The sequence below is a fragment of the Netta rufina genome (assembly GCF_964035555.1).
Source record: "Netta rufina genome assembly, chromosome: Z".
NCBI lineage: Eukaryota > Metazoa > Chordata > Aves > Anseriformes > Anatidae > Netta > Netta rufina.
The window spans coordinates 75,595,273-75,618,068 of record NC_140126.1 but is presented as its reverse complement, the minus strand read 5'-3'; the positions used below and the strand labels follow the sequence as shown (position 1 = coordinate 75,618,068).

General features: G+C 38.7%; 1 protein-coding gene across 1 annotated transcript in view; it reads right to left on the bottom strand.

The window, feature by feature from the left end:
- Nucleotides 1-22,796, bottom strand: part of ADGRV1 (adhesion G protein-coupled receptor V1) — a gene marked incomplete at both ends in the record, with an annotated part of 271,966 nt that overhangs the window by 61,060 nt on the left and 188,110 nt on the right. Inside the window, one exon of the mRNA XM_084304820.1 lies at nucleotides 17,983-18,161. Coding sequence (XP_084160946.1) covers nucleotides 17,983-18,161 — 179 coding nt within the window. The remainder of the gene's footprint in view (nucleotides 1-17,982; nucleotides 18,162-22,796) is intronic.

The window sequence follows — 22,796 nt, the reverse complement described above, 5'->3', positions numbered from 1 at the left end:
ACTAAGTTGCTTTATATATAGGCCTGCACTATGCCTGTGTGTTGTGCCATAGCACAAAATGCTGACACATACTCGTTTTATCATTGATGTTGACACACACTCGGTTTATCATCCACAATGAGTATGAGATGTCTTCGTGCAGAACTGGTAAACAGCCAATTATTCCCATCCAATTTTTGCATGGCCAATTATTCTTGGCAAGATGCAATTCTTTCCACATGTCCCTGCTGAATACCATGCTACTTTTTCAGGACAGATCTCAGAAGTCAATACCACCCTAAATTATAATGAACATTCAGTGGACTTCTTTCCCAGCTGTGTGCTGTGGTAAATCTGAATGGAAACTCCTTATCCCAGGCTTGTATGATATGAGGTGAATGTAATATTTTCCATTCCATTAGTAGTCAAGGAAGATGTTGAACAATATTTGAAAAACATTTTAGAGTCGTGATTTATTGATAAATTTCATCCAAGGATTCTAAAAAAAATTTACCTGAGAACACAGACTGTTGATGCTTGTTTCAGTATATCTTGGAATAGAGAAATTTGAGATGAGGTTGTGGCAAAAGTCAGGGCAACGACATGATCTAAGTGATGTATAAGTCTGTTGAACGGACGTAACTGAACAAATACGAGACATAATGAATATTCAACTCAGGAAGAACTAAAAAGCAAAAATCAAGTTGGTTTTCTGGAACAAAACTACATCAAAGTTGAGTTCATTCTTTCATGAGTTTACAGATTTGGCTTGTAAATGTACTTGGAAACTTTTGACAGCATTTGAATTACACAGTGAAATGTAATTTTACTTACACAAGGAAAGTAAATTTGGAAAACCTACTATACACCTGCCACATTCACCATCTAGTTTGTAATTCTGCAGAAAACAATCTGGTAATTACTGTGCAATCACATTAAGGAGAAGATGAGTCGTAACTTCATGCTGTTAAAAAGAATACCATACTTGGATGTATAACAGCAGTTTTTGCTGCAACACAGATGAAGTAATGTTATGATCTAGTCAGCATTACAAAGACTTCGGTGGCAGGCTGTATCTGGTTTTGGCACATTTGAAAAAAACATGAACAGAATGAAGAAAGTTCACAGGAGAGCAACGAGGGCTACAAGAGGTCTTATAAATGTATGCCAGTCAGAAAGATGAAAAATATATATGTATTTTTTTGTTTTGTTCATGTATTGGCAATCTACAAGTAGGCAAACAGCAAAAGAATAACATCTTCTCCATGTTGTAACATATTTTCTGTGCTGCAAAAGCCAAACTGAGGGACTTAAACCACTCAGATCTAGATGTGAGAAAAAAGCTTCCTAAGGCAAGAACTGTGAAGGAGTGAGTACAGTACATTGTTTCTCTCTGGAGGCTGTCTAAAAGAGACTGGACAAACATCTGTCAGGAATAGTGTAGAAACATGTCTCACCACTCAGAGCAGGGGGGTAAACACCTCCAGCGCCCTCCAACAACTCTTTTGTACACTTCTGTGGTTCATGTTCTCATTTAAAACATGCAAAACTAATCATAATAGACACTTAATGCAAAAAAAAAAAAAAGAAGTGGCTGAAGGATGTCATGGTAGTAACAGGAGAAAGGACTAGCTATTTTTAGGGGTATTACAGAAGGATCAGGGCTAGGTTCTCATTTTCTGATCTTAAAAGAGGATCCAGACACTAATTAGCAAGGTACTTCCATTCCCAGAAATTAATGGTTGGAAAGAACAAACACACACACACACAAAAAAAAAACAACAAATCTGTTTCAATGAAAGATGTTGGGCAGCTCTTATTTCTGTGCATGATCTGTTCTTTCCCAAGAAAGCCCCTGAGGTTCAGTTCCAATGTAGATAAGGTTTTCTGTTCCAGTGAACACTTGCTAAACATTTCATAACCAATCCACAGAGTCAAGCCCATCTGATTTGGTATTTAGCATCCTATGTAGTATTTCCTGGGTACTTGCCAGTCAGTGCCTCTGATCATTACCAAACCTTACTTCTATCCATAATCTGCTAAAATATCACACAATTCAAACTGACTAATAAAAGTTCTTAGAAAAGTAATCCTTCAGATGCCCAAGGTGAGACCGTACAGCTGCAGCCTAATAAGCCAGCGCTTACTCTGCTATGCAGAATGCAAAATAATGCCTACCAACAACTGCAGTTTTATTGCCTTGAATCCTTCTACTTGTTAGATGATGCCTCTCAAAAGATATGCATAACACATACACATAAAAACAGAATTTTAAAACAACCCATCAGCATAGATATTTTTTTTTTCTTTTGCAAAGGGCAACGTGCATCACAATACAATAGGCATGGAACCACCCCAAGCATTACAATTTTTTCCTAAGCCTTCTGAAAGCAACCATAAATTTCAGGTGTGATCTGAGTAATAAAACCGCATCCAAACAATAGCATTATGTAATGCTTCTATTACCTAAACTTATTATGTATTAAGCACGGACTATAAAGATTACAATTTCCAATTTGCAGAGTAGAAAGAAAACTTAGTGAAGAAAAATAATTTTTACAAGACTTCTGAAGATGTCAGTGCCAGGTCAAGAAGCACAATTTAAAAGTCCAGCTGTCAGAATAGAGCATAGATAATCAGTCCTCTTAATCTCTGTGGATGCACTTAAATTCAAGTACAGCTTGAAATGACATTTTCCAACCAAAGTACTCCAATATTGGTCAGAGCACGGTACGTTTGGGTAGCTGAAAAAAGAAAACAATGATCTAGGTAGAATTCCCATCCTCATTCAGCACTGACTTAGGGGGAGGAGATGAGGCTGGCAAATGAAGATCTCGGGATGGCTGTTCTGTCATAGAGCCTCTGACTGTCCCAAATGCCCACCTCTGGTTTGCACCACTCCAAGACATTTTCCAGGCAATGTCCAGGCAGAGGCAGACTGAGTCCCCAGGTCCCAAAAGTCGTTAATGATGACACTACAGTGGGCTTGGCTCCCTCCATTCTCTACGGTCTATCAATAATTTACCTCTACTCCAGGCCTTGGTGCTCTCAAACATGCCCAAATGCCACCTATGAGGACCCACCACTCACACTCCATATGGTGTTACAGGAACACCCCTCTGGTTGCTGTCAGTGCAGCTCTGGTTATTTTGGGTTCTTTGAATTTGAAAAAAACAAACAAAAAACACCCCCAGAGCAACTCATTTTAATGCCACAAAGATTCTTTGCAGAGACGAGAGCAGACAGAGGAAAAAATGCTCTGTAGTTTTGTCTGGGGAAGAGCTTTCTAACAGCTATACGTAAGAACCAGTCTGCGTCATTCAACTTCTGAACTAGGTTGCACCTCTTTTATTTAGCCTGAATATTTCGATTTTGAGGTGTCTCTTTATAATTTAAAACATTTTCAGAAGTGACAAGCAGGAGACCCGACTCTAGGTAGCCTAGCATAATCACTAATTTTAGGCAATGGTAGGAAGTAACAGCTGGAGAGATCACATTCCTTTAGAATATATCAAGTTGGTTTTAAAAATGATAAACCAGTATTTTTATTTTTTCTTTGTCTTGGCTTCTAGTAAAAAGATAAACTTCTAGAGGACATGCAATGACAATTAGAAGAATACATCTCCTTACAGTTTTATTACAGCTTTCATTAAATAACATAGCAAATTAAAACCAGCTAATAAAGTATATTGAAACACTGTTTTGTTACACTGCATTCATACACTGATCATCATATTTAAGTAATTCAAATAAGAGCATACATAAATCAAGGTCTAAAAATAAACTAGACTTTTTGCAATTATGGATGTCATAATTTCCAAACAAGCCAAAGCGAATCCTTATGTTTCTGCTAATTCAGAAACTGAGAGTAGTGTCTGAGCATCTCTGTATGAAACAGGCAACTCCAGCCACTATAAAGAGAAACAAAAACAAAAACAACAACAACAATAATAATAATAATAATAATAATAATAATAATAATAATAAAATAACGTACTGCAGCTGCATAATGACCTTAATTAAAAGGAAGCAACATTTTCCATTCATTAAAAAATATATAATGATGATGATAATGACGACGATGATGATCATAATAATTACATTGCTTTGCTACATGCTATACCCCCCCACACCAAAAAGTGTAAAAACATGATTTGATTAAAAATAAACATCTGTATTCTCACGTTGCTACACATGACTATGGATGCTTTGTGAAAAATAAGGATTCAGAAGGTTGTGGCAGCTGTACTGAAGTTGAGCATTAATGGTTAGATGCACTCCGCATTTCAAGCAGTTCGTTATTCATAAAAACCTTGACCCCACAACAATTTTTAAAAGAAAAAATCACGTGGTTTGGGTAAATCAAACATGGGAAGGCAAACTGAGGTGTATCATGACTCAGGAAGACAGACTCCGTCCCTTTTCATGATTCAGTGCTTTGCACATCTTCACAGGGACGTACTGAGTAAGGAGCTTCCCTCCAAATAGGCTGATTTTTCTACAGGACTGAGCAGGGAAGAGCAATTTCACACCAGTCAGCATAAACTACGGCAGCCTTGGGGTATTCTAAATTACAGCTGGCAGCCCAGAGAGATTGTTCAAGCCGTGGAGGCTGATTGCAACGCAGCATGGCTTCCATATTTTGATGACTCTCCAATAAGCATGGGTTTCTCTTAACACGAGGTTCCTCTCAGGAAACAGATTATTTTTTTGTTTGTTTGTTTGTTTGTTCTGCAGCAAGAGAGTAGCTCAAAATAACCAGGAGAGAGCCACCTGATGGTATTTGTGCAAGGTAACTCCAATAAATGGCCTCACGCTAAGGTGAAAGTAGGACTGCCTTGTAACTGAGTCAAAGGGTGTTGGCTGCAGCTTTCCAAGAGGCCTGACAGAGCCCACATCCTGCTGACACTGACTTTACAGGTTGTGGTTGACCAGCTCTCCTCTGTTCTTTGGAAAATCCCTGCTGCCTTTTTTGAGTGACCTGCAAACGCACTGTGTGATTAACCCATGTTGGACAAGTCACGTAGGCTGTAACAAGTTTTAAACTCGTTTTCTTACACTGAGTTGCAGTGCAGTATACTAAAATAGATTTAATACTGGTTTTATTGGAAAAAAATTGGAAATTTATTTGTCAGAAATTTATAACTAGGCAGTGTAAGATTTTAAAGTGATTTTTAAATGTCTGTAACCTTTCCCTAGAACCATTTTGCCTATTTCTTCCCATAAAACAGCGCAGCCAGCTGGAAGGTTTGGGTCCTAAACCCAAGCATTATATCCCATCTCAGGTATCAGATATCAGGTATCAGAAATCGGAGTGTTCCTGATGAAGTGATCAGAAGTTTTTAAAAAACTAGTGCTCTGCTGGAGGTCCATTTTACAAAGCAAGATGTTCTCTATTATTAGTAGATTCCAGCCTCAGAGAATAATCTTCACACAAAGGATGTGTGAAGTTTCAGATGACAGACATAACAATTGTAAATATTACACTTCTCTCTGCATGATATGTATCTGAAGCTATTTAAATGTCAGTTCCTGTTGCTTCTAGCTGTGGGGAAAAAAAAAAAAAAAAAAAAGACCTTTCTGTAGTTTAAAAAGTAAATTTGCTAAAAGCAAGTGGGCTTTTTAACATTGGTGCAAGCTGTTTAGGAAAGCTAAAAAAAACTGCAAGATAAAACAACTTAAAAACTTAACAAAACTCACCAGCAGTTACAAAGTGCCATCTCTCATTTTCACTTAAACAATACAGTTTCTGTTGAGCTTGTACTATAAGACCATGTCAGTACTGTTACTGCTAAGCACTTATATAAATATGTGTTCTTCCTGATAAGCGAACCACAAGCTTTTCCTGATACTGGTGATTTTTAAAAAATAAATGAATTGTCAGTTCAGACCTACAAACCATGCAGGCAGTGAAACTCCAGCCCTGAAGTTTTGGATCAATTTGCTCTGTTATTAATAGGCATTTTTGCAATATGTAGAGCACTGTTTGTTTAGGGTTTTCAGGGAGGTTTTCTCTTTCCTGCTTTGTAAATAGACATGCAGCTCTCAGTACAGCATGTGCAGGACACGGAGCGGAACGGAAACTCGCGACATTGCTGCTGGGGAGGAAGTACCAGTTGGTTTCCTCACAAATAGTCTGAAAATATAAATTTGTGAGCCTGCAGAGCGGCGAGTCAGCGCCCCTTATCGCGGCCCTGCACCTGCCTCTGCCCAGCAGGAGCAGCAGATAGGGGCTGAGACAGGAGCAGCGCCACGGGGCAGAGCTGCCTGGTGCAGCATTGTGGCTGGGGCTTTGTGAGGTGCTCCTGAACTTGCAAACACACACAGAGCTGCTCCACAAGGCGCTTCATGTGCCACATTGGGATGTCGTCTCGATCCGTAAGGCCAAAGGTGACAACTGCATGCATCTTGATGTCAAAACATCAGGTTCCTGGCTCAATCTACCCTAGCTACCTAAGGAATGGGCAGAAAGAACTGACATCAGGGGCAGAACACTTCTCACCCTATTACTTTTGGGAAAGCAGTTGACTGAGAAAGGTTGCAGAGACCTACAGAATTATTGTTGAAAATAATAAAAGAGGTGTGTGCTTTCACTGTAGCTGCAGCTTGAAGATTACAGCAGGATTTTACTTTTGCTTTTGTTTAATCATTCTTCCTCAAAAGGAATTTTTTTTTTCTGGGACACACAGTTCTCCCAAATGCCATCTGCTTATGGGTCAAGGCAAGCAAATCCCAGATGAACCATAAAAGCTGCCCCAAAGCATCCAGCACAGCTGTAAAATGTGACCCACGTGCACAACTATATTTTGAGACTTCTGTAACCAAATGCTACTGCCCAAAGCACAGCACAGCTAGACTTACCTCCTTTTGAACCTACTTGGTTTCATAACCTAATCAGAGTGATGGGGAAAGGGACCTCAGGGATCTCTTAGTGCCCATACTGTTGTGGACATTGTTTGGTGTGAACTCAAATCAATGTTGCATTTGTGTCTGATGGCTTTAAATCAGTTTATATCTCATGCAGATTAGTTCAGAGGCAGGCCCATGCCATTTTGTGTCACAGGTCATTCAACACAGGTAAAACTAATTCTTTTACTGAATTCAAGTTTCAAGGAAAGTGAAAAACATTTAATAACAGTTTTTCCAGTTTTTATAGAATGATAATGTGGCAGTCAAACTTTCAGCATTGCTTAGTTTTATTTTTTTTATTTTCTTTCTCTGTACAGAACAGGAAGAGGAGAGTGAGAGGAATAGGAGAACGGGGAGGGAAAAAAGGATATGAAAAATGAGATTAGTTCAGTTAAGAAACATAAACTCAGAAAGAAGAGGATCTTACACTGCCTAGGAATTAAGCCAACACTTGCTCTTTGATGTTTACATTTGGACAGCCTATCCCAACAATTTTTTAAAAGACAACTCTACATCAGTGAGAATTGCTGCTAGAAACTAAACAGTGGTATGATTATCACCTTTACTCACATATAAAAATTCATTATTTCATAAGTAGCACCATATTCATTAATGGAGGTACAGAGCCACTATGTACTATGAACCACTGGAAACAGTGGGGAAGATCCAGTCCACCATGAACAAAGAATGAAGAAGTGCCAAGATGCTGTTTTGAAATAGCAAAAAGAGGACTTTCAGAAGACTCAGCTTGACTCAGTGTGTGCAACAGCCTTGTCCATAAACCAGACCTATTGCATAATAAAGAAAAAAACACTTTCTTGTTTTTCTCTACTGCTGCTATTACTGTAGAGCTAAACAGCTGGGAAAGAGGGAAAAACAAAGTGCCTGAGAAATGTTTTTCTACAATGAGAACACAAAATATAAGTCACTGCTGCTTTAGAACATGGCCCACTGTGTTTCAGCCATCTCATTATACCACTTTCTAGAGTAATGTTTCTGAACAACTTTATACCTAGGTGTTTTCTTTCTTTATTCTTTTTTTCATTTTTCCTTTGGAAGCAAATCCTCAGGAAGCACCAATTACCAAAGAAGCAGCAGCAGCAGCAGGGATCTGGCACAAGCACTGAGTTAATACAGTCAAGACTTCCACGGCACTGGAAGCTCTGGAGAGTCCCAGCAGGTTTTCCCAGAAGTCCCGTAAGTCTTGTAGCCCTCAGAACTTGGTCAGGAAAATAAACTGGTAGAAACCTGCTTGATTTTTTTTTTTTAGAGTATCGTTTTTTAAAAATTATGTAAGAATTTCCATGACTGATTTTGCTATCTTGCTCCTGCTTATATCTAAATCTTGTTTGCCATTTGTATCACTCATTATCAATGCCTTTAAAATAATGAACTACAAATAAGGTTACTTTTTTTTTTTTTTTTTTACTATTTTTGCTATTTTATACAGTTTTTCATAATCAAGAAAGTGTTTTCCTGGTACTACCTTTTAGGGCAGACATTCCTAATTCCTTTTTCTGTTCATTCTTTAAAGCAAGCCTTTTCATGTAAGTCTCCCTGAAAAAGGAGATGTTAGCATGTGCAAACTGCCAAACATGCATGAGTCTTGTGCTCACAGCACTGCCCCTTGGCAGGAAGCATAACAAAAAATAAATAAATAAAATATGCCATTGTGCTTTTTTTCCTCTTCACAACACTACTTAGTATGTACTTTTTGTTTATACATATATATCTGCATGTTTTGTTCCACCACCACCCCACACAAAGTTCTTTGTGGGCTGTAACATAACAAATGCCCGGATAAGCAAGTATTACAAGCATTCCTTTTGAAGGCTCTCTGTTAGATACTGACCCTGTATAAGCCATACTGGTGATTCAACTTAATACTGTTAATGCAAGTCAATCTCTTATCGCTGTTTTCCTTTTTCTCAGGTATTACTGAGCACAGTCTGGTGAGATACATTTACTGGTGCTGCTGCCTAGCACAAGCAAGAGTTTGCCTTCCCAAATTACATCTCAGTGCACCAAGTACAGTCCATGCCCATGCACTTCAAGCAACTAAAATGTGAGCACAAAATTGGCCTGCTGCTGCAGAATGGTGCTGTGGTAAAGTTCAAGAAAAACACTGATTTTCTCTAATGCTTTCAGGAAGATCAAACAGAAGAGGCTAGATGTATTTACTTATTATAAAAAACATGTCAGTGTCAATGAAGTAGTCCCAGCCAGATGCTGGTATTGATCTCAGAATTGCTTTTTTTAGCATTTCCTGTTGTATTCTAGCCTATCAGATGAAGGGTTTTCTAAACTGTTGGAAAATCAGATAAACCAAGAACAAGCTTTTTTAGTAGCAGTAGGCGGTATCCTGCTAACTAAAGACCATAAAGTAGGAGGGACTATATTGTTCATTTCTCACACAACCTGAAAAGAAAGATCAAGCTTTTAAAGGCTGTCATCAGCAGCAGGGGTACAAGCCTTCATCCTGCGACCACTCTGTGTTACCTTCGTCATAGTGTACACAGGCTTCAGAGAAGTCTCTGGAGTTTTGCTCAGGTAAAAAAGTGCTGTGTGAAGGATCAGGCCCCACAGCCACCTGTGGGTGCAGCTTTCCCCTGCAGCAACCTCTCCTCACAATCCTCTAAAATGATGTTGATTTGTCAGACTCTTAACAGTGGTCGAGAATTTTGCCACCAAGAAGTAACAAATATTTCTTTCTACTCTCTTTTCAAAATTCCATTGCTAAAATCGGCCGCAATTCCTCCTGTATTGTAGGGCTTTAAAAGCACAACACTGCAATTACCCTTCTTTCCGATGTGCTAACATTTGCTTAACATTAACAGTAAATATTTGCCAAGATATAAAAAGCACTCAGCCCCTTGCACTCCCCCTCCCCCCAAACTATCTTCCTCCACCAAAAACATATGCTTGTAATGAGAGATAAATAAAAAGGTAATTAAAGACAGTGCATTTATGAATTATTTTTAGATAATCCATAGCAGTTGGCTGCACCCTAGGCAGCTTCATTGGAAATAATGAAGGGTGGGGGTAAATAAAATAAAACAGAAGTGCACAAAAAGGATAGATTTCTTTCTTTTTTAACTGTTTCTGTAGGTCACGCAAGTAGGTAATTTTATATATAATATTATATGTATATGGGAATGTCTCTGTCGTGCTGCAATGAAGACATAAACCCAGCAGCTCTGGTTCGTTAGAAACATTTCTCATATTTCTCATACAGTAGCACACAGCTCAGCATGGTCTAATTTACCCTGCCGAGAAGGGCAAACAGTGAACGGTGAGATCCCAGCCAGTGAAATATACATGTTTTTTGCCTCACTGCTTCAGCTGAGTAGCTCACGCAGCGTTTGGCTTCACATCTGGATGCCAAAGCACCGTTCTGCGCTGAGCTCTAGCAGTAGAGGTTTGCAAAAGATCCTGGATGTTGTTCCAGTGAACTGGGCAGAAAGGAGGAGGAAACAGAAGTTGGTGGGATAGCAGGATGCATGACCTGGAGGGAGAGGACCATGCAGGGAGACACTTACAAGTCTGTATGGAATATCAAACAATGAACAGGCACTGGGGTTGGGAATTACACATCCATTCATCATACAAACCTCTTTTAGCACTTCTAACAGTTCAGCTGCAAACACTGAATTCTTCTCCTAGCTGTTGCCTTATTCCTGCGAGTAAAAGTCTTGTGTTTCAAACATTTTGTTCTTAAGAATGAGGACTGCATTCAGTGCTTTTGAAGCAATAATAAAAGAGACTTCATCTAAATACTTGGCCAGGAATTAACTCACTCAAGCTAAAAAATTCCTTTTACTGGGAGTGGCACTAGTGCCTGGGATTAAGAAAGCAGAGCTCCGTTTCAGGGAACAGCTGCTAAGCCAGAGACCTGTGCCCAGGCCGCGTGCCAGCAATACAAGGGTAATGAATGCACCTTGGTGAGGCTCAGCAAGGCTTCCAGCCCTTTGGCTGCCTGGGTTAAACAACCGTGCACCAGCCTGGCATGCTTTAGGTTAGAGAGAAGGTATGACTTCATCCATAACAAATAATTAATGTTTACGGGGTCTTTCTTGTTAAGTGCAGGCAGCTCTGGGGGCTGCAGCCTTTGGGAGAAAACTCCACAAAGAGGAGCGTCTGGAAAGGTGCTTCAGGAAGATTTTATCCTTAAAACAGCATCAAAACAAGTGAACCTCAATGGATAGGTACTAACACAAGGCATTACGAGCTATTAAATCTTACTTTTTTGTTCAAGTTGAGGCCTGAGCCTTGACTGCCCCTCACTCCTCCACCTATCCCTATGAGTTAAAACTAAATAAATCTTTGATGGGCCTTGCCACTCAAGCTTCCAGCCTTGGCAATACTTTTAAGTAAATATTTCTCACCACTTGCAACTTCTATGCATTTTCTATAACACCACATTTACAAGCAGGGCATAATCATTCACAGCTTTGTGCTTCTTTCAAGCCTTCACTATGCTCCCTAACGAAGTGCTTTACCACGTGAGAGTGTCTCTGGAAATAAATGTACAGTGCTTTTGTGCACTGTCCAGTGCTTTACATATCGATGTTAAACAAACCAATAATTAAGACAATACCTCAGAACATTGGTTGTCTTTAGGCGTCTGTTTTATCACATTTGGGCTTCAACCCAACAGCATGACTCATCCAAAGAACTGAGCATGCAGAAAGCAACTGTGCCGCTCGTCTTGTTTGAAGTTCAGGTTTGACTCCTGCCCTGAAGATAACAAAGTGCCCATGACCCATTCCTGCAGGAGGACACATGCGTCCGGTGCTGGAGCTCATTTTTAGTGAAGTATCTTTTCCAAACAATGCTGGCTGTGGCTCCTAGACATTATTACGTACCCTGTGCCTCAGTCAAAATCTTGATTCAGAGAAACAGCAGTGTGAGTAACAGGAAGAGTTACTCTCTTAGTCACAGAAAAAAAGTTCATAATTTCCAGTTCTCTGTAGCCTCGTGTTCCCCCGTCCCTGTATGTGGTCGCAGACACAGATTTAGTGACCTTGCTGGAAAAAATTCTGCCCAGTCCTATTCTATCTATGCTATCATTGCTATCACTGAAACCAAATACAAGTTGCTTCTATAATTTTAAAGATTTTAAAGAGGAAAATGAATGAATTAGGTGGAAGCTCCCGATGTAAAGGGGAGCTCATTCTTGCCTTGAAATATAGATCATGCAAAAACCAACCAACCAACCAAACAAAAAAAAGGTAGACAAGTCCAGAAACTGAAGGGATTGGCAGAGGGAAAAGAGCTCATAAGAGTGCAAGGAACAGGCACCCAAATGTCAGAAACGACTGAAAACAAGAAACAAACAAACAAACAAACAAACAAAAACACATCTTGGAAAACAGGGAAACAAAGGAAACTATACAGTTTGCTTCAAGACAAAAAGATAGACTAAAGCTTGACTAAAAGTGTGCTTGGAAACCAGCTCGACCAGTTTCCACAAGGACATGGGCAGGGAGATATTTGTTTGCAATATTTTAAATTTCTATTCTATCATATCTAATCACTTCCAGTTTTCTCCATTTCAAGTGCTACTTGTTCTAGTTTATACTGTCATAAAAACAGGTCTTGGAGGAGTTTTAAGCAGAAGGTTTGGTCAGATTCAAACCTTAGAGCTGCAACACACTTATGCACAAGAGTAATTCTTCCATTTATGAAAACATATTTTAATGTTATTGTAGGTAAGACCTTTAACCACCCAAGTGCATCAAAAGTTCAAACTCCACTAACCTGTGATTCTTGCCAACTTAAAAGTGGTGCATATTTTTCTAGCATGTTATACCTCTGGAAAATTTCTTGGGAACAAGTCCAATGAATGTGACATAATTAACATTTACACTGATCTGCGAACAAAAACTGATACAGATAATTAAGTAATTCTGGCCTCTGTTCTCAAAAAAACTTGAGTTAAGACAGAGCCCTATAAACGTGTGAGGTTCCACTGACTTCAAAGGGGGTTGAAATTTGTATGTCTCTGCAGTGTAGACAATTAAAGTTTCAGGGTTATATGAGAGAACAGAAAGCCATCATATTGGTAGTATGCCCATATCAGAAGTCCTTTTCCTGTTTTTTTTTTTTGTTTTTGTTTTGTTTTTTTAAAGCGTAACAGAGCTATAAGGTATCATGAACCCAAACCCAGCTTCCTACATAAAAGATGACCAAGTTGTTGCTAGCCTCAAGTCATTTGTCAGTTTGAGGTTTTGTAACTGTACCTGCATTGTTTCCAGAACTGGTAAATCCCCTGTGAAGCAATCAAAGACACATACAAAGCAAATACGACTGACATTTTTCTTCAGAGTAACGACCAGTGACACTGGGATGAAATTGGGAGCTAGATTTTACATAATTCTTCAGATTTCTTTCTCTGCCTTTCCATTGCACGTTCTGCCGATGTCTATAATACCAATTTGCTTCCATATGTTTCCCACCATACCAGGTGAACTGTGTCTTTGTACTTTATGAGGGCTATTAGAAATAAACTACTCAGATTAAACGTGTTGTTAAAATTAAGCCTGTCTTGCGAACATTAGCTAAAAGCTGTTCTAGAAATAAGGCCATGACGAGCTAGCAGCATGTACCAGGACAACAGCAAATTTTGAGCTTTCTGACGTTTCACACTGAGCTTTGGAATTTGACTTAAAGCTGAACTTTTTGTGAACTCATCTGGATATTGAGAGGGAACTCGCTCGTCAGGGACATAGGTGTGGATAGCACACACCTAGGTACAGATTCCTAGGGGAAAACAGGCACGAGAGGAACAGTTTGACTTCTGTTTTGCTTTGAATTTATTCATTTTTTTTTTAATTCATAAAGCCAAACTATAGACAGAGGAGGAATTTACACACGCATTGGCAGCCCAAGTGTAGCATCTGTGTGCATACACTTCAGAGAAGATAGCTGTCTGACAGGACAATGGTATAAAGCAACAAAATGATTTATTATTTCATCTGCTCCCAATTCCTTACTTAACAGGGAATTACACATTTCTACTGATTTGGGTTTTTCTTATTTCATAAGAAAAAAAAATATATTTGAAAGAAGGGTGATGAAGGTGTAAGGGCATTAAAGATCCCAGTGCAGAAAAAGATTTTGGTTTTGGTTTTTAACCTTTAAAATCAAGTGGCAAATGAGAAAAATATTTTTTTTAATGGAATAGAAAAGGTTATTTGGGACTTGAGTTCTGTCCTTGTGTCATAACACAAAGTCACAGTGAACTCCAATGTAATAAGAAATGGCAAGAGGAAATACTTTTTAGAACAGTGTGTACCTAAGTGGATATTTATGTCATTGGAAAATATTTTAGACAGAGATTGCAGAAAATTCAAGCAGGGATTGAAAAATTACATGTACAACATAAAGACTCAAAGATATAGAAGAATGATGAACTTTTTTTAAGAGGTATTAAACCACCTAATTCAGAGCTTAATTCCAATTTCAGTTACTAGCCAGATGAAATGATCTGACATCTTTCTCAATAATCTGCCTCTTATCACCAAAAAACATTAATGTCTCAGCCATCAAAGCAATTCTTAAGCATTGATATATTTTTAGAATACGGTTACTAGAGACCAAAGTAGACAATATACTTGAAATTCTACATTAGAGATTTCATTTCCAAATGTTGAGAAATCATGATGCAAGCCTTCAATGAGAACTTTAAAAGTAAAAAACAGGATAGATGGTAAATGCATACGTAGGCCCCGTCTCCCACGTTTCTCTTGTGTTCAAAGACAAGTCAGCTGCACACAGAGAATTTGAAGTGCAATGATGTCATTAAGCAAATGGTTATTACACAAAGAAGTTATGCAAAGGGGCAGTTATAGACACCCAGCTGTGAAATAACTTGTTATTCTTTCTAAAAAAAGACATGAGAACCAATGCATATTTCTTTTGAAGGGACCAAATCTTACTACTTTCCTTAGTAAAGGTATTGCATCAAAAATTCCTAGAATCTCCCTATTTTGCATTACAGATATGCAGATAGATTGCTTTCCCACCATTCAAACCCACTTGAGGCAAGCAGCCATCTCAGTCCAGAGCAATTTCATTTCATTTGACTTATGTCAATATCCCTCTCATCAGCAACCTCTTCAGTCCTACTCAAATTGCCTTTCACCTCTCCATAATTTCACAACCAATTCTTAATTTTTGCCAACTATTTCCTGAGCAATTTTGCTGTGATTCTTCAATCCCATGTACAAATACAAAATGTATTGTGTTCACTTACACCACACAGAAGCAGCCTGTAACCTGGAACTGCTCAGCTCTTAGGGATATGGCTTAGTGGGGACTGTTAGTGTTAGGTCAGAGGTTGGACTCGATGATCTTGAGGTCTCTTCCAAACTAGAAATTCTGTGATTCTGTGATTCTGTCTCAGAGCACAAACCTCCTTCCAGTGCATTGGCGGGAGAGCACTGCTGGACAGACATCTTCGACTGCCAGCACCTTTGGAGTGGGACAAGGAAGAGTTGGGGCAAAATCATGGACTCCAGGTACCAGAAGCTGAGCAGGGAAGATCTTGGTGTCCACAATATTGGTCTGCACTGCAGACTCTGCTCTAGGTAAACCCTTGCAAAATGGCAATGATATGGTAACAGATGAGCAACAGGATAATTAGCAAAAGGAGGAATACAAGAGCCCTTTTTTCATGCATCACTGAAATACTGTCCAAAAACATCATGCTACTTGGTGAATCGTGATATGGAAAAATTTACCAGTACCCTAACATTTCTTGTAATGCCAAAGACTGCAGTGTTCATACCACATATAAACTCAGGCAATTATGAAGATAATCACTGTCTCTATACTACTGTTATCATGATGACAGACTGTTGGTTTTACACAGTAACATGTTATGGGCATTACAAGATGTTGTACAAAATGTATATTTTGTGTAAAATTTGTCATATCTAAAGGGTAACACTTCTTTTGAAGTACAAAATCTAACACAGCTCAAATCTTCTTTTTATTCAGTGCAAGCATATAAAAAGGTTCTTTCAGCATAAGTTTCAGCTTTTAATTTCAGCTATTAATTGTGCCCATGGCATTCTGGTTAGGAACAAAACAGTCAGACGCCACTGTAATGCAAAAATGAGTTTCCTGAAGGAGTGATCACAGGGAGAGCTACAAAAACAGGCTTCAGCACTTTTATTACTTTAACCTGTCTTCCAACTCTTATGTGAAATGAGAATCTTAGTAGCAAACCATTATTCTCAAACTATTTCTCAGGCTGATTCTGAAGTTATTTTGCAATGACCTTGACTTTGGAAATCTCTTAGTTACTTTTTCCACTACTACATTCTGGTTCAGAGAAAACAAACTAAGTGGTGTAGTTCAATCCTCTTTCCTGTATTCTTGCTTTGAAAGTCCTCTTTGTATAATCATGAGAAAGTTTTCGAGTGCTCTTCAAGTTAGGATTTAGCACTGATGCTATTTATGAAAATCCTTGCAGTTATCTCCTTACAGTGTTCATAATGACTGAGCTGGAATGAACTGCACACTCACTTAGCTTAGCATGATTTCTGGCATTTGCCCACTCTAAAAGGATGCAGGAAGAGTTTTATATTTAATTTGGGAGTGTGAGTTGGAATTAGTAATTTTCCACTAGTTAATATTTTTATCACAACTAAGGATTTTTCCTAAAAATCCTGAGACAAAACAAAACAAAAAAAATGTAAAACTGTGTTTCACTGCATAATGATACCATTAGCCCACTGTCTGATTGCAATCAGAAGACTTGATTAAACACATTTCTTGTGTTTACGACGTACAGAGAAACATTTTACCATGGAGAAATGTATAATACTATATTGTTCACCATGTTCTGTGGAGACACATCTGCACGTATTGCATGGTACATAGTTGATGCAGCAATCACTCATGTAGCATGAACATTAGAAATGGTTTGCTGTTGTGGACCTTGGATACTCTCCCAGGTCGAGAGCTGGTGTCTCTTAATGTGGCAGCAAACCTTGCCTGATATAGATCAGGGATATCTTGCAGGGATAAGCACTTGTACAAATACGTCAATGCAGGTAGCATTTATAAATGCACATACAAACACAAATATACTGAATTCAAATATCTACTCACAGTAAACACAGTAATTCCCTTTCTCCAGGAGAAAAAAAAAAAAAAAAAAGGAAAAAAAAAAAAAAAGAGTGCATTGAATTTTTCTCTGTTGTAATGGAATGATGCACACAGTATCCTACTCCTTTATGGAAGACAGATGGATGTTCTCCTGTTTTGGGCCTGCTCTACAAGCACACCCATAAGAAGTGCTCATAAAAAGAAGTTGTATGTTCTTACATTAATTTAAATAGAAGCTGTGTGTTTACTTTTCTTCTGCACAAGGAGCATGTAATTAAGGCACAAAGTAAGCAAGCATAATAGCCTCATATCCTAGAATAGCTATTATCATAGATTAACTTTGCCAGAAAAGGCGCCACGGTAAAAGAGGTAGAGAGGATAAAAAATAACATAGATGTTTATCTATGTATCTTTCCACTTAAATGTCTCAAGTTCCATGAAGATGCATTTTGTTAATTAGCACAGTTTTCTGTGGTTATATATAGCACTGAAAGGGTTGTATTAATTATTGGCATTACAGCGATGTTTAGGTTGAGAACAGTTTGGAATAGAACATGTTCAATATTCCAAGAGAAACACTTCAGGAAATATATCTGACATGTTAATATAGTAACATTGCTTAGCAGAGAACATTTTTAATAATCTAAGTCAAGAGGGTTGAAGGTTTCTTTGGGTTTGTTTTTGCTTTTTAAAACACAGAAATGAAATGGAAAAAGAACACACTCTTCTGCTCATTTCTGCAGCAGTGGCTATCTCTATCCTTCACCCTGGAACTGCATCATCTCAGAAAATAATAAATAATTTACCAACAAGGCAGACGAGCCCAAGCTGGCTCCACAATGCTCAGGATGAAACTGTGGAGAAACTGGAATTTTATGGAAGGTGCAGCACAGGTGACATGTCTACGTGCAAGCAAATTACAAATAACCAAAAAAGTGCTATAGGTAGCTCATGGATATTTGAAGGGAAACTTACAGATCACTGTAGACCAGGCCATAAATCTGGGCTGTGCTGTGATGATAGATTCCTCTCAGAATAATCAAAAGCAGGATCACAATAAAAGCTGGAAGCCCCCAGCTCAAAAGGAAGTAAAGCAGATAGCGCCTCTCTGTGTGTTCATCGTTCATCACCAGGACGTACCAGAAATTAACAGCCTGAAAAATAATGCAGAATAGTAATCAGTAGACTTAGTGCATGATTAGCTATCCCAAAGACTAAATCATTCTGAATGTCATACAGTGTACTTCTGTCCCAGCATATGCCCAATATATGTCCCAACATAAACATTTTTCAACATATTTCACTTTCATTTTCTTCTTCTGAGTAACTGAGACTGATTATAAAAAAGTATGCTTAATTATGTAATTGTTACACTTGCAATTAGACTATAAGAGAGGAAGGGACACTCTAGAAGAAAACACTATTTTTGCTGTGTAACCATTAGTTATACTATACACTATTACACTATTAGTTACACTATAATAACACTATTTTTACTATTTTTTTAATAGTAACACTATTTTTGCTGTGTAACCTTCTTGGATTTCTATGCTGTGATATAATATTGCTAAATCTGATCTGTATTAAAAGTTTTTAATGCTATTTTTCAGTTGTATATGAATTTTTGTAGGAAAAGCACTAGCCTCCTTCAAAATTTCTATGTATGGTATGAATGTAGGAATACCATTGCAACCAAAATTTTAATGTAACACAGCAGTGGAGGCATTCACGTCACAGGCCCTGATCAGACAACAGAATTATTAGCCAGACACAAAGGCACAAAGTCTTTGTGCACGCAATTATGCTGAGACCAAAAATAGTTGATCTGATAGCTAATGAAGTTTATTTCTGCCCACGTGATATGCTGGTTTTGTTCCATTCTACTTTTCTGAAGGAGAATGATAGCAGTTTCATTAGAATAAACTCACAAGTTTTTATCTCCTTGAATCACTGTTTCTGTTCTTCTCTACCCAAGATGAAAGAGACAGCCTTCTTGTGTTTCTTGCTGCTCTGAACATGAAATAGTCGGCTAGTCTGATTGGGCTGAGGAAGACAGAGTTTCTCGAGCAACAATATATACAGATTTGGATAGACTGGTTGTGTAAATGAATAGGAAGGGGAGAATAATGAGAAAAGGCCACATCTGGAGTGCTGGGTCCAGATCTGGGCTCCCAGTACAAGATAGACCTGGAAGTACTGGAGAGAGTCCAACAGGCATCCACCACGATGATCAAAGAACTGGAAAGGAGCACCTCTCCTATGAGGAGAGGCTGAGAGAGCTAGGACTGCTCTCCCCCTCTACTCTGCCCTGGTCAGGCCTCACCTGGAGTACTGTGTCCAGTTCTGGGCTCCCCGGTATAAGAAAGACAGGGATTTCCTGGAAAGAGCCCAGCAGAGGGCTACAAAGATGATACGGGGCCTGGAGCATCTTCACTGTGAGGAAAGGCTGAGAGACCTGGGTCTGCTCAGCCTGGAGAAAAGAAGACTGAGAGGGGATCTCCTCAATGTATATAAATATCTGAGGGGTGGGGGACAGAAGGATGTAGCCAAGCCCTTCTCAGTGGTTTGTGGTGATAGGACAAGGGGCAATGGCTGCAAGTTAGAGCACAGTAAGTTCTGCACTGACATGTGAAAGAACTTCTTCACGGTGAGGGTGACAGAGCACTGGGACAGGCTGCATACGGTGGTTGTGGAGTCTCCTCCTCTGGAGATATTCCAGGCCTGTCTGGATGCCTACCTGGGCAGCCTGCTCTGAGGAACCTGCTTTGGCAGGGGGGTTTGACCCGATGATCTTTCGAGGTCCCTTCCAACCCCTACAGTTCTGTGATTCTGTGACTCTGTGACCAGAAAAGAAGAGGCTCAGGGGAATCTCATCAACGTCTATAAATACCTGAAGGGAGAAAGTGATGAAGAAGGAACCAAACTCTTCTCAGTGGTGCCTGGTGGCAGGACAACAGGCAATGAGCACAAGTTCGCGTACATGAAATTCCATGTGAATACAAGAAAATACTTTTTTTACTGTGTGATGGTGGTCAAAGAGTTGCCCAAGTTGCCTAGAAATATTGTGGAGTCTACTTCTCTGGAGATACTCAAAAGCTTCCTGGACACGGTCCTGGTCAACCTGCTTTAGCTGACTGCATGAGCAGGTGAATTTTAAGATACTCCTGCAACTTTGGTGGTTCTGTGATTCTGTGCACTATTAGTATTAAAGTCTGAGGGAAAATAAATAAATAATGAATGAATGAATGAATGAATGTAAACTCATATGCATCTTTACAATATTCTGCATCTTCTTATGATTAACTCCTCATCAAGCAGCATAAACAAGAACTTAAAAACATGTATGAACAAAATGAAAAAAGTGGAATAGCTAACATCTCTTGAAATAACTGGTCGTATAAGTGTGGAAACCACTCAAGCAGAACTAAATATTCAGAGTTTTACTTGGATTTTTGCTTTTGTCATAAGAAGTTAATAGAAGAAACATTTTCCAATGTGGTATGTTTTTGGTTATGCACATTTGCATGTTACTTTTTTCTAATAAAGAACCAAGCCATCCATGATCAGAATGTTTTGCAAAACATTTCTTCACCCCCTCTACCTCAAACCTATTTAAGCTACAAGCTGTACCAGCTACAGCTGTGTTTGTTATAAAATTATTTCTTAGCCTTCTATATGTGATAAATAAAGGATTACTTTTACCTTTTTCTAGCTAAAGTGCATCTAATTCAAAGTTGTGCCTCGAGGGTCTCTTAATATTCAGAGCAGAGAGGACAGACTTCTTCAGGCACCCAGTGATCCTTACCCAATCATACTCATACCTCTCTACTGACTACACAGGAATTTCATATAATAATGTTGATTTATGTTCTTAACTTGCAGCTGTCTATTGCTAGGATAGGTGATTCCCATATTCAGAGACAAGAAAATTGCAAAGAAAAACAAATATTTGTTTGTGAAATTTTGCAGGTTTCCCTCAGCCAACAGTTTGTCTAACACGTCGTTCAGGCTGGCTGAATTTTTACAATCAAGTACTTAATTACTGCTTTGTGGATTGCTTATGGAAGTCTCAGCAGTCAATTTTTATTATAGGGGTTTTTCTGTGATTTATATAGCATGAGCATACAATACTTTCTATCATGAATCATAAAGTACATTACATTTGCTAACAACTTGTTTTCAAAAAAAATCATTAGTTTAGTAAGCATTTTTGAATGCTTCCCTAAAGACTGACATTTTGTATGCCTGGTGTATGCAGTGATATTAATAATATAGTAATTATTATGACATATGTTTTTGTCATTTGGTGACTGGTGCCATGTGAACAAAGGCAAATTTTGTTTTCTTTGAAAGAACACAGGAAAAAACCTAATGAATAATTGTAACTTTCCTGTGCAACATAGCACAGAAAAAATAAATAAATAAATAAATAAATATAAATCCTATTCATAGGACATTCATAGGAATAAAATATTGAACAGATGAAAATTTGGGGAAAAATATCCACACAAAGTTTGTGAAAATATTTTTCCTACGTACTGGCTGTTCTCTTACAATGCATTTTTTTTACTTTTACATGGAATTGAGAACTTGAATTCAAGATTTTATTTGTCACCTTCTTCTAACAAACATCCCTATTCTCAAAAGAAATGGATGGATGTTAGCTGTGCAGTGAAACATGAAACATGAGTGAAGAAATGCTCAAATTACATGTCTCTGTAATTGTGACTAGGCTGTGCTTCACACTGAGTGTTTCCAGACAGCGAATCCTTCAACCGATCTATGCCATTATGCTCTGGGATTGTTGGTTCTGCTATTTCTGACTACCCGGAGAGCATTGTTCTCGGCCATGCAACTCAGATTGCTTTCTAAGAAACCATACTTAATGTCCTTGCTCCATGTTTGTTTAGTCGTATTTACCTGTCTCACCTCATTTGTCACAGAAAACATGTTAATGCTAGTACTCCAGCAAAGAGACGAGGAGCGGCTGAGGGAGCTGGGCTTGTTCAGCCTGGAGAAGAGGAGGCTCAGGGGTGACCTTATCGCTCTTTTTAGGTACCTCAAGGGAGGCTGTAGCGAGGTGGGGGTTGGCCTGTTCTCCCACGTGCCTGGTGACAGGACGAGGGGGAATGGGCTTAAGTTGAGCCAGGGGAGTTTTACGTTAGATGTTAGGAAGAACTTCTTCACTGAAAGGGTTGTTAGACATTGGAACAGGCTGCCCAGGGAAGTGGTGGAGTCACCATCCCTGGAAGTCTTCAAAAGACGTTTAGATGTAGAGCTTAGGGATATGGTTTAGTGGAGGGCTGTTAGCGTTAGGTTGGAGGTTGGACTCGATGACCTTGAGGTCTCTTCCAACCTAGAAATTCTGTGATTCTGTGATTCTGTGAAAGATGTAAGGGAGTTTGGGTTTGTTTGCTGTTTCCTGTGCAGTGACATTTCTATCTTGATAATTGTAAGTTCTTGTCTTCAACCTTTTGAAGTTCCAAAATTGAACCAATGAAATACAAATACCGGTGCTAATTTTAGCAAATCCTTTCCTGTTGCCATGCTGCAACAATAACCAGTCCTACAGAAGAATAAAATGTACAGTCCACTTCTCGGCTGCTCAGGTGGGAGAACAAACGTACAAGTTGTTATTGTCCTGATGTAGGATACAAAACAAATACATATTCAAATAGCACTCTAACAAAACAATACTAAGGTCAGTGAACCTTTTTTTCTTTTTGAATGAGGTAATCAATTGAAATCACCTTCCTGAAACTCGAACGCTTTTTATTTCTTTGTTCGTT